General features: G+C 49.6%; 1 protein-coding gene and 1 pseudogene across 1 annotated transcript in view; one reads left to right on the forward strand and one right to left on the reverse strand.

Annotated features, from left to right (window-relative positions):
• LOC127608554 (cystine/glutamate transporter-like) overlaps nucleotides 1-8,310 on the forward strand; it is a 116,910-nt gene extending 108,600 nt beyond the window's left edge. Inside the window, exons 11-12 of the mRNA XM_052077696.1 lie at nucleotides 6,446-6,623; nucleotides 8,005-8,310. Coding sequence (XP_051933656.1) covers nucleotides 6,446-6,623; nucleotides 8,005-8,060 — 234 coding nt within the window. The 3' untranslated portion in view covers nucleotides 8,061-8,310. The remainder of the gene's footprint in view (nucleotides 1-6,445; nucleotides 6,624-8,004) is intronic.
• Nucleotides 8,311-11,141: 2,831 nt separating this feature from the next.
• Nucleotides 11,142-16,167, reverse strand: LOC127608620 (myomegalin-like; annotated as a pseudogene).
• Nucleotides 16,168-16,906: the final 739 nt, after the last annotated feature.

The raw sequence follows: 16,906 nt of genomic DNA on the forward strand, positions 1-16,906 counted from the left end.
AGGCTCTTAGGGTCCTGTTCACCTTATACAACTCCAAGCATTCTGTGATCCATGTATGTGGCATCGAGTCATAGGCTTTCTTGTAATCAATCCAGGCTGTGCACAGGTTGGTACGTCGGGACTGATGTTTGGTTCCTCTGGTATCTCTACCAATGCCCTCTGTGCTTCGCTCATGTATTGATCCATGTGTCCACTTATCTTAGCCGCAATGATGCCTGACATGAGCTTCCATGTTGTGGAGAGACAGGTTATTGGCCGAAAGTTGGATGGGACTGCACCCTTTGAGGGATCCTTCATGATCAGGATCGTTCGCCCTTCGGTTAGCCATCCTGGGTGAGTTCCATCCCTCAGCAGCTGGTTCATTTGTGCTGCTCGGCGCACATGGAGTGCTGTGAGTTTCTTTAGCCAGTAGGTGTGGACCATGTCCGGGCCTGGTGCTGTCCAGTTCTTCATATCAGAGACTCTTTCCTGTATTGTATCTGTGTTCAGGGAGGTTGCTGTGCTCCTCTCTCAGGGTCACCAGCCATTGTGCACTGCTGTTATGTGCAACCTCCTTCTACCATATGCCTTTCCAGTACCTTTCAGTTTCCAGTCTTGGTGGATTAGCTCTGTTGTTAGGACCCTGCCACTGAGCGTACACTTTCGGGGGTTGTGTTGCAAACAGACTGTTTATTTGTCTGGCCTCATATATATATATATAAAAAAAAAAAATCCTCATCTCACCCCTCGGGTGGTGTCCGTCCCTCATTCAGCTCGGGTCCTCTACCAGAGGCCAGGAAGCTTGAGGGTTCTGCGCAGTATCCTTGCTGTTCCCAGCACTGCACATTTCTGGACTGAGATGTCCGATGTTGTTCCAGGGATCTGTTGCAACCACTCATCTAGTTTGGGGGTTACTGCCCCGAGTGCTCCGACCACCACAGGCACGACTGTCACCTTTACCTTCCAGGCTCTCTCCAGCTCCTCTCTGAGCCCTTGGTATTTCTCGAGTTTCTCATGTTCCTTCTTCCTGATGTTTCCATCACTTGGGACCGCTACATCCACTACAACGGCTTTCCTCTGCCCTTTATCTATGATCACGATATCTGGTTGGTTCGCCATTACCATCTTGTCAGTCTGGATCTGGAAGTCCCACAGGATCTTCGTTCTGTCATTCTCCACCACCTTCGGAGGTGTTTCCCATTTTGACCTTGGGGTTTCCAGTCCATACTCTGCACAGATGTTTCGGTAGACTATGCCAGCCACCTGGTTATGGCGTTCCATGTAGGCTTTCCCTGCCAGCATCTTACACCCTGCAGTTATGTGTTGGATCGTCTCAGGTGCCTCTTTGCACAACCTACACCTTGGGTCTTGTCTGGTGTGGTATATCTGGGCCTCGATGGCTCTGGTGCTCAAGGCCTGCTCCTGAGCAGCCAGGATGAGTGCCTCTGTGCTGTCCTTCAGGCCAGCCCTCTCTAGCCACTGATAGGACTTCTTGAGATCAGCCACTTCAGTTATGGTCCGGTGGTACATCCCGTGTAGGGGCTTGTCCTCCCATGATGGTCCCTCTTCCAGCGCCTCATCTTCTGTTCCCCATTGTCTGAGACATTCTCTGAGTACGTCATCCGTTGGAGCCTTCTCCTTGATGTATTCATGGAGCTTGGATGTTTCATCCTGGACAGTGGCTCTCACACTCACTAGTCCCCGGCCTCCATCCTTTCGGCTTGCGTACAGTCTCAGGGTGCTGGATTTGGGATGGAACCCTCCATGCATGGTTAGGAGCTTTCGGGTCTTAACATCCGTGGTCTGAATCTCTTCCTTTGGCCACCTTATTATTCCTGCAGGGTATCTGATCACTGGCAGGGCATAGCTGTTTATTGCCCGGGTCTTATTCTTGCCATTGAGCTGGCTTCTTAGGACTTGCCTCACTCGCTGGAGGTATTTGGCTGTAGCCGCTTTCCTTGTGGCCAGTTCGAGGTTGCCATTGGCTTGTGGTATACCAAGGTACTTGTAGCTGTCCTCAATGTCTGCTATTGTTCCTTCTGGGAGCGAGACCCCTTCAGTGCGGACTACCTTTCCTCTCTGAGTCACCATTCGACTACATTTCTCAAGCCCGAATGACATCCCGATGTCGCTGCTGTAGATCCTGGTTGTGTGGATCAGGGAATCTATGTCCCTTTCGCTCTTAGCATACAGTTTTATGTCATCCATGTAGAGGAGGTGACTGATCGTAGCTCCATTTCTGAGGCGGTATCCATAGCCTGTCTTGGTGATTACTTGGCTTAGGGGCTTCAGTCCTATGCAGAACAGCAGTGGGGAGAGTGGATCACCTTGGTATATGCCACATTTGATGGACACTTGGGTAAGTGGCTTGCCATTGGCTTCAAGTGTGGTTTTCCACATCCTCATTGAGTTCGCAACGAAGGCTCTTAGGGTCCTGTTCACCTTATACAACTCCAAGCATTCAGTGATCCATGTATGTGGCATCGAGTCATAGGCTTTCTTGTAATCAATCCAAGCTGTGCACAGGTTGGTACGTCGGGACCTGCAGTCGTGTGCGACTGTTCTGTCAACCAGGAGTTGATGTTTGGCTCCTCTAGTATCTCTACCAATGCCCTTCTGTGCTTCGCTCATGTATTGATCCATGTGTCCACTTATCTTAGCCGCAATGATGCCTGACATGAGCTTCCATGTTGTGGAGAGACAGGTTATTGGCCGATAGTTGGATGGAACTGCACCCTTCGAGGGATCCTTCATGATCAGGATCGTTCGCCCTTCAGTTAGCCATTCTGGGTGAGTCCCATCCCTCAGCAGCTGGTTCATTTGAACTGCTAGGCGCTCATGGAGTGCTGTGAGTTTCTTTAGCCAGTAGGTGTGGACCATGTCCGGGCCTGGTGCTGTCCAGTTCTTCATATCTGAGACTCTTTCCTGTATGTCTGCCACTGTTATGGTAACTGGGTTCTGTTCAGGGAGGTTGCTGTGCTCCTCTCTCAGGGTCACCAGCCATTGTGCACTGCTGTTATGTGCAACCTCCTTCTCCCATATGCCTTTCCAGTACCTTTCAGTTTCCAGTCTTGGTGGGTCGGCTCTGTTGTTAGGACCCTGCCACTGAGCGTACACTTTCGCAGGTTGTGTTGCGAACAGCCTGTTTATTTGTCTGGCCTCATTCTCTTTCGTGTACCGCTTTAGGCGACTGGACAAGGCTCGGAGCCTTTGTTTGGCAGTTTCGAGTGCTTCAGGTATGGTCATCTGGATGTACCTCTCGGGTATCGGCCTTTTCATCACACCTCTCTGGGCCTCCGTCAATTGACTCACATCTTTCCGGGCCGCCTTGATCTTAGCCTCCAACCGTCTTTTCCATGGTGGGTAACGTATCTCATGCCTTCCATGGTTGCTCTTATAGCCCAGAGTCTCCAGGATCACTGATGCTGAAGCGTATATCAGCTCATTGGTTTCTGTGATCGTTACGGTAGGGATCGCCCTCAGTGCTGCATTCGCACTTTCTATGAGACTTTCAGATGGTACTTCACATAGCCGTTGTAATCGCTTTCTAGGTGGCCCAGCTTTCATTCTCGCCATGATCTTAGCTTTCAGGTCAGTTGCTGCCTCGCTCAGCATTTCATTCATTGGGGCTGGCCACCCAATCTCATCATCTGCATTCATTGGGGCTTGCCTCCCAATCTCTTGTATGACCTCCTCCTCTGATCTGGCAGCCTGGGGCCCATCACCATGGAACCTGCGTTGTACCTCATCAATCTCAAGTTGTGACAGCAGTTGCCGTTTGTGGATGTTGGAACACTGAGCTACTAGTTGTTTCGCGGTCAACCGTGACTGTGGTTTCGAAGTAACCATTCAGCCCACATTCTCTGCATGTAACCCCTCTGACTAGGGTTGCTTGAGTAGTAGCATTCCAACAGAGCCATGTTATCGCCTCTCGCCCATCTCCGCTTTGTTCCAGTAGCCCATTTTTCATCAAGGTGCTCTGGTTCCCCAGCACCTGACGCAGACCTTGTTTGGCCGGGCGACGTCTGAGCCGGCATGTCATTCGTTTTATTGTCTCTCATCATCATTGTATGAGGTAGGCATTAGCGTGAAGGATCTTGCCCAAGGACCCACACTGGATGGTGTTACAGTATGTGCTCATTTTTGCCCCAAGCGGGATTCGAACCACCGTCTCCCGTATGCCAATCTGATGCCTTACCAACTGAGCTATCCAGCCGCTTGGTCCTTCGAGCTGGATATATATATATATATATATATATATATATATATATATATATATATATATATATATATATATATATATATATATATATATATATATATATATATATATATATACACACACATATATATAAATTTGCACCATGTCCAAAACACAGCACTTTTCGAAAGTGACAGCTATTTCTTGGGTAATGTGAAATGTTACCATATTGATACTCACATCTAAAATACGTTTGCTTAAAATTTGCTTAACTTATATTTATATCCATCCATCCATTTTCTAATCTGCTTAGCCTCACAAAGGTCGCGGGCGTGCTGAAGCCTCTCCCAGCTCTCTACGGGCATGTCACGTTCTGCTCGAGGAGAAAGAGTCGCTCCGAGCAGAACAATGAATTAAATAAGTTGGATCCCAGGTAATGCAGACAAGAGAGAGTATTGTAACAAATAAGGTGTCTTTAATGACAGAACGAAAAAACAACAGAAAGAGCCCGACAGGGAAAAACGGTAACAGAAAACGCTGATCAAATAAGGATCAGGAAATTAACAGAAAACGCTGATCAAATAAGGATCAGGAAACAAACAGAAAACGCTCGCGGCTAAAACAAACGCGAGGAGATAATCGCGCTGGTGGTAATAGTAGAAAATGCGATATATCGAAAGTCGAAACAAGTGGGCAACAAGTATAGGCCGTAAGGCAAGTATGCGACGAGGCAAATAGCAATAGTGAAAATAGAGTACGAGAGAGTAATGGCTCGGCGTGGAATTCTCCGGCAGTGAGAGGACTGCCGGAGTCTCTTAATAAAGGGATAAACATCACCCCGAGATTGAAAACAGGTGTGCAGTAGGTAGAGGGACAACCCCGCCACCTACTGGCCGGCACGGGACGTGACAGGGCAGAAGGCGGGATACACTCTGAACTGGTTACCAACCAACCGTAGGGCACACACATCGACGAACAACCATTCGAGCTCATGATCACACTTAGGGACAATTTGGAGTGTTCAATGTCCTGCCACACTTTTCTTTTTGGATTGTAGGAAACCAGAGTACCCGGAGAAATCCCATGCAGGCACAGGGAGAACATGCAAACTCCACACAGGAAGGCAGGAGCAGGTACCGAACTCTGCTTTATGAGAAGGGCATGCTCAGCTGTCGACAGCCCATTACGGTATATGTGACGACATTGATGAATTTAATGATTTCTCACGATGACTACAAAACAGTTACATATCAAATGGGACACTTTCTATAAAGCTCCTTAAGTGTTTACATTTTCAGATGATCACATCTATTTCAGCTCCTGCCTCCCTGGGTGGAGTTTTCATGTTCTCCCTGTGCATACATGGGTTTTCTCTGGGTACTCCCATTTTCCAAAACCATGCAACGCAGGTTAATGGAACACTCTAAATTGTCCCAAGGTGTTACTGTGAGTGCCAATAGTTGTTTGTGTATGTGAACCCTGCGATTGGCTGGCAACCAGTTCAGGGTGTCCCCCGCCTACTGCCTGAATACAGCTGGCATAGGCTCCAGCACCCCCCGCGACCCTTGTGAGGATAAAGTGGATCGGGAAATGGATGGATGGATCACTTCTACAAAATTCCAAGAAATTATGACCAATCACTCATTTTTAGAACAGGCCAGCGGGCTACTCTTCTCATGTGGTCCTTGGTGACCCCTGGTATACATTACGGGCAAAATATCTTTTGTCAAGACGCATGGCTGAGTTTGACAAAAATCACCACTGTTCATACAGAAATTAATGTGCCAGCATATCATTTTAGATTTTCTTGTGCCTCAATATTGATGGGATCGTGGAGAAATGGACAACCCATGTTTGCTTCAGTTGAGAGGGAGACTGTTACCAATGGTGACTGAGTCTGAGTTTATTTTATCCGGATCTTTGAAATGGCTCATTCAGATCATCCCTGAATTTAAATTCTTGCAAGTTTTAACTACACCAGCTTACTGTACTTTTACATTTCTAAAAAAGAAACACACAGATGGATGAGAATACACAGCTGTATATGAAACAAGAAGATGGAGAGAAAATAACTTGAATAATTATGAGTGTGCAAAGCAGATGCAGGAGGAATATAACAAAACAGTGGGGAAACTGATTATACAGGCAATCACGGAAAGATTGAGGAAATAAACCGGGGCAACTTAAAAAGTGACATTCCTGACCTGATGATGAATTGTGTTGCTCAACATGTAAACCCACTCTTCACTCCTGCTTTCTGCCCAGGTCCCGATTTTCATCCCAGTGGTGTTCAGCCTGACTTGTTTCTTCATGGTCTTCCTGTCACTGTACTCAGACCCACTCAACACAGGCATTGGATTTGCCATTTCCCTGACAGGGATCCCCGCCTACTACATTTTTGTACACGTCAACCGTAGGCCCAAGTGGTTACAAAGGGCTTTAGGTCAGTCTCAACCAATGGTTACTGTAAATCACATCATTACATAAAGGCAGCAACACATATAGTAAAATCAGGGGTGTCAAGCTCATTTTTGTCGCAGGCTACATTGTAGTCACTGTTTCCCTTGGAGAGAGAAAAAAAGTATTTTAAAAATAAAATGAAAAACCAGGTCACCTTTAACCTACAGTGGTGCCGTGACCTCCATCAGCTGAAGTTGTTTGCGGACAAGAAGTCTGTTAGTTTGCAGCTTGCGATCAGAGCTGTTGCAGTACTGTATATCTTTTTAATCATGATTTTCATTTAAAGTCTGTTTCATGTACAATTCGACGAGGGCACTGGCATGGAATGGGACTTTGGAGGGGCCAGAGAAGCATTTCAAAACGGTACATGTGAGCTACGATAGTTAACACACTGGAAAAGTGTGTCCCATGTCTTCACATCAGGTCTTGATGAAGGTAGACAGTGATTTGCTTTTCACAAACTCAGTAACATTATGGACAAGAACAGGTTCTTAGCATGCTATGTTATTATGCTAGCTTTTATTTCAATAAATCTTTCACAAATGCTCAGCTGTGGAGCTGCTACACCAGTTTTTCGTTATCATTACTGCGATAGTGGTGACACCTCTTCAATTTAGGTCGATGCTAATGGCTAATGTGATAACAGTGAGTTGAAATTGACAAGTTGATGACATCACTGATGTTTTCATGTTGCAGTATTGTTAAGTGTTTGTTGTTAGTGCGTGTGATATACGAAGTGAAGCTCTCATAACTCCACCATCAGTATCATTGGACCAAACATTTTTCTTACAAAGGTGGGGCTTCACTTCAAGCTGCTGCCTTCTTGCCTTGCCAAAGAGCCGCCGATGGCCCCACTATACCAATGACATCAAACTTAATGCCTGGGGGCCATAAATGATCTGCGACATCATTTTATATTGCCGGCAATAAATCATGTACGTTGGCTTCATGCTTCTTGCAAATTGTCTGCCCTTTTCACAACACTAAGATATGAGATATTGCAAGCATTTTAACCACTCCCTCCCTTAAAATAGATTAGAGAAATATCCAATCATTTACTGGTCTCTGAGCTCGAAACTCATATCCATCAATTCGTTGTGTATACCTGACAATATCATTGATATGGGTTAACAGTCTGAACGGCCCTCCAAGGAACGCCATAACTATGAATTTGCAACAAAAAAAAAAGTGAATCCTGCACTACATGAATCTTTTAAGACCACAGTATAGCGTGCTTTGGTATAGTTCCCTTTTGTTTTTAATGTGATAAAAGACTGAATTTCGAATATTGTTTGTTTGAGTAGCAATTAATATCAACTTTAATGTAACACATCACTCATTTGCACTTTTTCTTCTGTGTGTAGATTCTATCAACAGAAGTTTACAAATTCTCCTGGAAGTGGTCCCGCCGGAGCAATAATGGAAACCACATCCTACAACAAGTCTTTGGACTCAGGAAAGCTACCCTATATACCGTAAATTCCAGGAAATGAAGAACCGCATGCTGAGATTTATGAAGAAAAATCAATTTTGTAATTATATGTGAAGCAAAAGTGTATAGTGTATAGTGTAAGAGATGTTAATTTGTGGAATAATTTCGGAACTCAACTGAAGACTTGTGAATCACTTGCTGTGTTCAAAAAGAGATTCAAAAATAAACTACGCAAAAACTACAACTCAAATATAAATGAAGTTGGGACTTTGTGTTAAACACAAATAAAAATAGAGTACAATGATTAGCGATGGATAGGCTACAGCACACCCACGACCCTTTTGAGGATAAGCGGCTTGGATAATGGATTTTTGGATGATTTGCAAATCATGTTCATTTAATATTTTTTATTGAATATATGACATAAAGGGGGGCCCTGTGGTCCAGTGGTTAGCGCGTTGACCTCACAGTGCGGAGGTCATGGGTTCAACCCTGGCTTCAGCCTTCCTGTGTGGAGTTTGCAGGTTCTCCCCGGCCTGTTGGTTTTGTGGTATATGGTTTTTGCTGCTTCGCTGGTCTTCAAAAAACACTCGGTGATCGGTGGCTGTTTCTCGACGAATGAGCACTTCAGGGACCACGGCTGATTGGGAAAAGATTTTATTCAACCAATGTCAGAGTGAAGTCTTTCCAAAAAGTTGAGTGGCCCAAGGCATGGATGTAAAAAAGCCTCCCTACCCCTGTCAGGCCCGTATCTTTTATACCTGGCAAGGGGCTGATGTCATGGCTTTGTGCACCAGCTGCGGTTTTCAATCTACTAGTTTACTTCAGTCCTAAAAAAGGAGATCTTGACCAGTGCTGTTGGTGATGGACGACAACAGCCACTTTACCTTATTATAGGATTGCACACACTGCTGAAACTGGATTCTCCCTGACCAGCAAATATAGAATAGAATTGTGTTACTGACGCCAAGTGGACATTCTAAGGCCACCTATAGGAATAGAGAGGGAATTCCAAATTACACTTCATTCCCCCCTTCCGGGACAAAGTAATAGTCCCGGAAACGGTCTAACAAAAGATAACATCGGTAAAGGTCCAAACATCTTTCCCCAACCAAATTTTATATATGCTCACGTCTACAATTTGGCCCAAATTCTTCAGCCTAAATCACGCTCAAGGCATGCTACTTAAGGTTATTTTAACTAGGAAAGCTCAAACTATTTAGTTAGCCAATTGCTCCCTGACAACAATCTGAGGCCTCTCAGGAACCACAAGCAAAGAAAATTGAAGTCTGCATAATTCAAACGACGATACCACCCCCCTTAGGTAATACCCTTACAACGGTGACAAATTGCGAAGTAATGAATTTGGTGTGGCCCGTTAGAAGCCCCAAAAAGCTGCCGGCCCCTCCTCAAGAAAAAACCTCGCCAGTCTAATGACAAGGAAAAAGAGGAAGGCCCTTTCTACCATCCCCAGTGGTTCCCTTCACCTGGTGTCAACCAGGTGTAAGGAGCCCTGGCACATTACAATCCACAAAACAGTATGAACTCACCAAACAGTGTGAACATGTCCCCCTACCACCAAACAGTGAAATTGTACCGTCACATGATCAGCCGGCCAGCAGGTAACAAAATGAGGTAAAAATATTGGAATAAACAATGAGGTATATAGTAATGAGGTATCAAAACATGCTATCAAAACAAGCCCCTGAAATGTCGCCCCCCCTTCTTCATGTGTAAGTGCGTGCCGAGGCAGAGTCCATTCCCCGAATCTTCAGCGATAGAACGTGCTGGGTATCACTGCCCAGGGCCTGCTGTTCATACAAAGTCCTTATGTCCAGGTCACTGTCCATAGAGTCCCTTGCACGGCCCCGGTCAGCATCCAGAGGTTCTGGAACGAATAAGAACTCCTGCCAGTATCGCGTGATGACAATGGCACTCAACGCAAAACACATGCAACTTTGACACAATAACGATGGTAAACTGGTCGCGGGCCGGGCAACAACATACGGTGGATCACATTCCAGTGGAATCATGCAACACATCACTTAGTAACTGTACATTGTCCACATGTGTTCGCTGGGCCAGGGCAAGGATGTTACCGGTGTGGTCTTCCCATTTGACGGTGTGTCTGCACAGGGACCTTCCTGCCCTTGCGCAACTACATGGCAGTATGACAGCTCTTCCCAACACTCCATCAACATTGCTCAATGTAACGCTCCGGCCGGACTCTGTGGCGGACTGGGCGTCCGTCACTGGGTCCTGTTGGGTGACCGTGTCCATTGGGGACACCATCTCCGGTGGTAGTTGGCTCGGTGTCGCTGTGTTGGGGAGGGCGCGTCGTCAAGATTGACATTGTCGGACTGTTGGCTTCCTCGATCGTCGGCTGTGTCGCCCCCGATGTCCTCAGGAACAGATACAGCAGACACGTTATCCACCACAGCTCGACCTTGCCCGTCTTCCTCCCGATCTGGGCCCCTGGGCGACTCTTGTTCTGGCAGTTGTTCGGAGTTCTCGCAGCCGCGACTCCCTCTTTGGGGTTCTTCATCTTTGGGCACCTTGACGCAGTGTGTCAGATGGTACCAAGTTGGCGACCCTTTCACTTGCACCGCTGTTCCGGTACAGCGGACAACTTCAAATGGCCCCTGCCGTCTTTCGTTGTACCACTTGCGGCGGAACACTTTCACATACACCTTGTCTCCTGGCTGAACCGTGTCTTTAGTATTTGCTTCGAGTCTCTCTTGTGCTTCTTCTTGTTTCTGCCTTTTTACGTGCAGAAAAAACCCTTTGCCCCTCCACATGTTCTCTTAAGACGACGTTTCGGGGGCGTCTTCAAGCCGTTCCAATCCGGCTTGTCACTGCAACCACCAGGTACACGTTTCACACGCCTTCTTTCATACACATTGCTGACAGCTCCACTCAAAGAATAACACTGACTGCGCTTTTGAGGAGTTTGGGGACGCTGAAGGGAGTTTGGTAAGGCCTGGTTGAAGACAGGGGTTTAGGGGACTGAGGAGGTCTTAGTGATTTTAAATGTGGAGGTCCGTAACATTGAGTCCGGTTGTTCGGGGTCTAAAGCAAGCATCGGCTGGTGCGCTTCCTGGCAGCAGAGTGCTGGTTGGCTTTGACTCCGTCAGTCGTCAAGCCCCGGACATTAGCAGGTTGCTCTCTGGCACCACCTCCTGGCTCCTCAGCGGCGTAGGGAGCGGAAGACGAGGAGCTTAGAGAGGAAATTCTCAGCTCGTTCTTCTCCAAGTTTGTCCTTGCTTTCTTCAAAACATCCCGAGTCCTTGACAGCTGGTTCACAATGAAATGCTCCATGCTCTCCTTGGTGCGACTGGTGCTCCTCAGTCTTTGAATCGTCCCCTTCAGTACCTCCTCCTGCTCAGACACGCGCAGCTTGAGGGACAAGATCTCCTCTTGCATCGACTGCTCCTTCTTCAGGTTCGGCGTGGCGGCGTTGGCGCTGGGCAGCGCCGCCCTCCAGAACATCTTCAGCAGGGACGCCGCCTCCTCCAGAATCTGCCTCAGGGTCTTCGTGTTGGACAAGAGACTCGGGACATTGCCGTAATCCAAGAGCTGCTCATTGTTTTGTTTCTGGGCGGCTCCTAACGGTGGAGGAGAGCGCAGGTGCGGGCGCAACGCTGCCTCCATGCGCTGCACGATGCTGCGACCTTCAAGGACTTGTTGCTGGAGAGCGTTAAAGTCATCCACGTGACCGACGGCGTGGCGGCCATAACGGTTGGCGAACGAGCCATCGGCGGCGTCGCCTTCCAGCTCAGCGTGCGGGTCGAGGGGGTCGTTGGCGGCGCTATGGTTGTCATCCAGGTCCGAGTAGGGGGGCAGGGAGATCCACAGTTAAAGAGACCAATGTCCCTGACAGGTGGAGAAGGGGCCGGGTCGTGCAGCAGCTGTCGCCTGTAGACGTTTTCTCTCTGAGGGCTGGCGCCGAAGGCCGACAGGGACGGCGTGCGAGGGAAGCCGGCGCCCAGTTTTTGCTCCAGCTGCTTGTGGAGCTCCAGCTGCTTGAAGGCGCTATTCTCCTGGATGCTGCTCTGCAGCTGGGCCCGCAGACTCCTCACCTCGCTCAGTAGCTCCGCCGACTCCGCGGGCAGGCCAGGAGCTTCGCACAGGAAGCCTTTGTTGGATTTGAAGCTGGAGCACACGCGATCGTAGACGTGCAGTTCGTTCTGCAGGGAGTGGATGAGGTCTCTGCTCTCACACAACTGCTGCTGCAGTAGAGACGCCTCGTGCTGCACTCTGTTGATTCTCTCCTGACCGGCTTGCCTCAAGGCGAGAATCTGCCGTCCCTGCTCCTCACTGTGTGTCTGAAGTCGTCTCAACTCCTCCTTCCACTGCTCAGCTTCCAGTTCGGCTTGCTTGAGGCGGGCGCGTGCTTCGATCAGCTCCTCGCACGAGTCTGTGCTGGCCCTTGAATATAGATGTTTGTAGCTGCTCCTCCGTCGCGCCCAGGGTTTGCTAATTTTTCCTCCAGCTGCTGTCGGAGCCTTTCGTTGGTCCGAATGGACTCTTCCAGACGCTGGCGAAGACATCGCACCTCCCGTAGGTGCTCTTCAATTAAATTGGGCCCCGAGCCCGACTTTAGTGAGTGACCCTCGGGAATGCTGCCCAGCTGGTACTGCGGAAAGGCATGATGAGGTAGCTGGCTGTAGCCTTTCAAGGACGGAGCGGTTAAACCCCCAGAGGCTGAGAAAAGCATTCCCGGACAGCTGAAAGATGATTGGAGGTGTCCACGAGAAGGAGGAGGGATCGATGAATGGGCATCCGGTTCGGATTGTCGCTGCTCATCCTGGTCCCGATAGTCTCCGGCGTCTAACTCGGAGCACAGATCCAGGTCTTCGTTGGTTTGACACTCGTCGGACACCAAGGAAGTCCTGTCTGATGGGTCGGTGGTCTCCGAGAGGGCTTGGCAGCTGGATGGCGTCTCAGGGCGATGCTGCAGCTTGTTGTGCAGAGACTCGATGATTTGGTCTTTCTGCTGAAGCTCCTTGCTAAGCTGCATGGCCAGCAACTCGTGGCCTGTCTTGTCAACGGGGCTTTCCACTCGTCCAGTCAGCTCGATGAGCAGTCTCTGAGCTAGCGCGGTGCTTTGTGAAAGCTGCTCTCGAAAGCTCTGCCCCATGTAGTAGTCAACATCGTTGGCCCGCAGCAGCTCCTCAAAAGCCTTGGTGGTGTCAGCCAGATGCTGTGTGAGGATATGGGAGACTCCTTCACCCTCTCTCATCCTCTGCCTCAGGTGGGAGAGCTCACGAGCTTGGGCCTGGATGAGAGAGTTGTACTTTCCAGGCCATGTGGCACATTTCCCCTGCTCTGCTTCGCACTTCCCCTCCAACTTGGAGCTGCTCAATTGTGCCTCCAAGGTGGCCACTCGTGCCATCAGCTCCTGCAGCTCGCGACTGGGTTTGGACGCAGGCAAAGTCGCCTGGGTGTCGGACACCCAGCCTTCATCTTCCTCCACGCCCTCTTGGGCGGGTGACATCTCGAAGGCCCAGTTAACCTTGCGCGGCGTGCGCTCAAGGCTCGAGGCGTAGTCGCTTGTGGCCGAAAGGGAGCGAACACGCATCTGAAGCCCGCGGATGACTTTGTGGCAGCGGGTTAGCTGGGAGCGCAGATCCTGGACCAGGTGATGTAAAGCCGACTCCTCCCCGGTTCCATCGCATGCATCTCCGTTAGTCCCGGTTCTACTGGCCTTGTACCAGTCCCCTCCCACGCTATCCTCCTGTGGCCTGCTGGCATCGTCCCTCTCAGCTTCATTTTCACTGCGTCCACAAGTCTCATAGCCCAAATCCTGTAGATCCACTTGCACCTGCTTACTGGCCTGCTGCACGGACGTCTCGGTGAGCAGGTCCCTGTAGTCCTTCAGCTGCTCGGCCTGAGCGTGAACGGTGGCTTCAGACACCATCAGCCTCTCCTGCAGCTCTCGGTCCTCCAAACAAAGCCGGGCCGAACGCTCACTCGGACCCTTGACAGCCACGCAAGACGTCGCCCCCAGTTCATCATCTTCCATGTAGTCCTCCTCCTCAGTATCGTCCTCCTCCTCACCCCGGTCAAGACTCCCGTGGTTCGTCCCCACTTGACGTTCTTTTAGGAAGCGGTTCTCCTTCCAAAGCCTCGGCAGTGTGCTCCTCATCTGGGTCACCGAGGTGAATCCCTCCCGCTCGAGCTGCGACTGTATTTCTTTTAGCTCCAGTTCAACGCTCTGCGTGCGAGTCGTCAGGAATGCAGACTCTCCTTCATGCCCACGGGCCGCTTGAGGCTGGGTGAAAGGCAAACTCGCAGGTGTAACTTTCTCGTCGTCCTCTATGCTGTCGGTGAACTCGTCGCTGCTGCCGTCTTCATCATCCCCCTCGTCCTCTTCGGTGCTGACATCTCCTAAGTCACGCTGCCTTTTGGTGGCCCTTTCCATGTCCAGGGCCATGTTCTGAATCCGGGTCAGGACCTCCTCCAGTTGCCCGCGGAGTGCCTGAACCGAGTCCAGCTGAGTGTGGAGGGCCAAGACCTTGTCCGAGCTGTCGCTATTGGTGTGAATGAGATTCTGGTAGAGTCTCTTCTCGGTCCTCAGGGCACCATTCAGCTGACGGTACTCCAAGACGAGCTGCTCCAGCACATGCTCGGTACTTGCTGTTGCTGCTCCCTTTGCTTGCTGGGCAGCCAAAGACGAACGCAGAGCAGAGAGTTCTTTCTGGGCTTCCCTCTCCTTCTTAAGCATTAACTGCAGCTCTTCCCGAAGGGCCTTCACATCTTCTTCACTCTCTGGAGACGGCGGCCGCATCATGACTTCCTCTTGGTTCTGCATCATCTCCTTAAAAAAAGGCTTCTTTCTCTCGGAGAAGACCTTGCAGGTGTTGCACGTCTCCGGCCGTCTGCCTCTCTTTGTCCTGCCTCAGCTCGCACAGTTCCTGCTCTCTCTTGGACAGCTGCCTGCGCACCTCCTGCAGCTGACCTGTGCGCTCGCTTATAACCAAGGACAGCCTGTACGAATTGTCCTGCAGGTACTGGTCTTTGTCAGCGAGGGTGTTGAGCAAGTCCGAAAGCCGCGTTTGGTGTTCAATCGATTGGCGGCTGCGGTCTGACAGCAGCTCCTGGAAGAGCTTCTCCTTCAGCTGGAGCCGAGCCTTCAGCTCCTCCACCACGTCGGTGGGGCCGGCCTGAACTCTGGCGACCAGGGTCGCCGTCAGATCCTGTATCTCCTTGCTGAGAGCCTGCAGCGCTGCTTGCAGCTGGCCAATGATGGCGTCCTTCTCCCTGAAAGTTCTGCTCTCCTTTTCTTCACTGGCCTGTTTCAGCCACTGAAGGTTTCTGTAGGCTTCGGCCGCCTGCTCCAGCTCCAGCTCTTTCCTTTGCACCAGAGCATCGAGACTCGTGATGGTCTCCTCGTTGTTAGACAGGATGCAGCGGAGCCTGTCCAGGTCTCGGTCTTTTTCCCGTAGCGCCAGCTGCAGTGTCCTCACTTGACCCTCACGTTCATCCAGGCAGCGGAACTTGTCATCGATGGTGCGCTCCAAAGCTCTGTCTCTGTCTTTAATTCGCTCTCTTAATTTCTCAACAAGTGCATCTCTTGGTTTGGGACTTTCTGGTGTCTCGAACATTTGTGAGTACTCCTGTAACTGTCGCTCCTTCTCCCGCAGAGAGTGATTGAGCTGTGCAATGCTCATGTCTTTTTCTTGCGCCGCGGAGAGCCTCTCGGCCTCGACTTCCTTCAGAGCTTCAGAGCTCGGCGCGGGTTTTCTGAAGTGCGCAACGCAGGTCCTGATTGTGTTTTTCAGTCTCTTCCTTATGCTGCAGCGCCTCCTGGAGGTCAGCATTCAGTCTGTCTTTGAAGCGGGCCAGATCGTCATCTTGTCTCTGACTCTGACTGAGACTCCTCTGGCTGGCCTCCAGCTCCAGGCCCAAAGAGAACAGGGAGCTCTGCACGCCCACCAGCTCCCCTTGCAGCTGGGAAAGCGTCACAGACTCACTGACCCCCTCTGGTGTCTTGCTTTGTGCGAGTTGATTCCGGTGGGCCATCTCTCGGAGCTTGTTTAATGTGACGTTCTGCCCCTCGATCAGCTGATACTAGTACACGTATAGTCTCAACTACTTCCCTGTTAAAAGTCCCTTCCACCGGCCAAGGCCTCTCGATGTCAGGCCATCTTTTATTCAATTTTTTGGATATTTCTTTAACCCCCTTAATGAGCGGGTAGTTTCTCCGCACTACCTCGATGGGGGTGGTCACCATTGGACTAGCGTAGTTCCTTTCCCCCATTTTTTTTTCTTTTTTTTTTTTTTTTGATTGCAGATAACAATATCAATTAAACAATGCACATACGATTTTGCCAACCTCAGATGGACCCCTTAAGACCGGCTGTCTCAATTGATATTCGATCCGGTGTATTCCGTCCGCGCTATTTCTGTACCCGCACTCAACTTATGTTGGAGATGACACCTTGTTTGAAAAACAATTGTTCACAAGTTTATGATGATCAGTCTGTAGTCAGTCTGCTATGCAATCCCTGTTGTCAGGTTTTTTTATGTAAACAGAAAATCAGAAGTATTGAGGAGAGCCCCAGAGAGCAATATCAATAATTGGTTTTTAATTTTATCATTCTGTCTTTAATTTAAATTAACAAGTCGGGCTTTTCTGCAACTCCAATTTCTCATTGCTCCCAGAGGGTCTAGGGGGCGCCAGCTGACCCTCGTATTATTTATGAGGGGCCACACTCTTTCTTGAGATGCATACATGCACATCTATATTAGTGTCGTTAGCTAGCATTCCCGTGCTTCTTGTTTCTTGTTAGACAGCTGTGGCACATTAATTCTCCTGGGTTTCAGTTACC

This window comes from Hippocampus zosterae, chromosome 1 (genome assembly GCF_025434085.1).
Source record: "Hippocampus zosterae strain Florida chromosome 1, ASM2543408v3, whole genome shotgun sequence".
Lineage (NCBI taxonomy): Eukaryota > Metazoa > Chordata > Actinopteri > Syngnathiformes > Syngnathidae > Hippocampus > Hippocampus zosterae.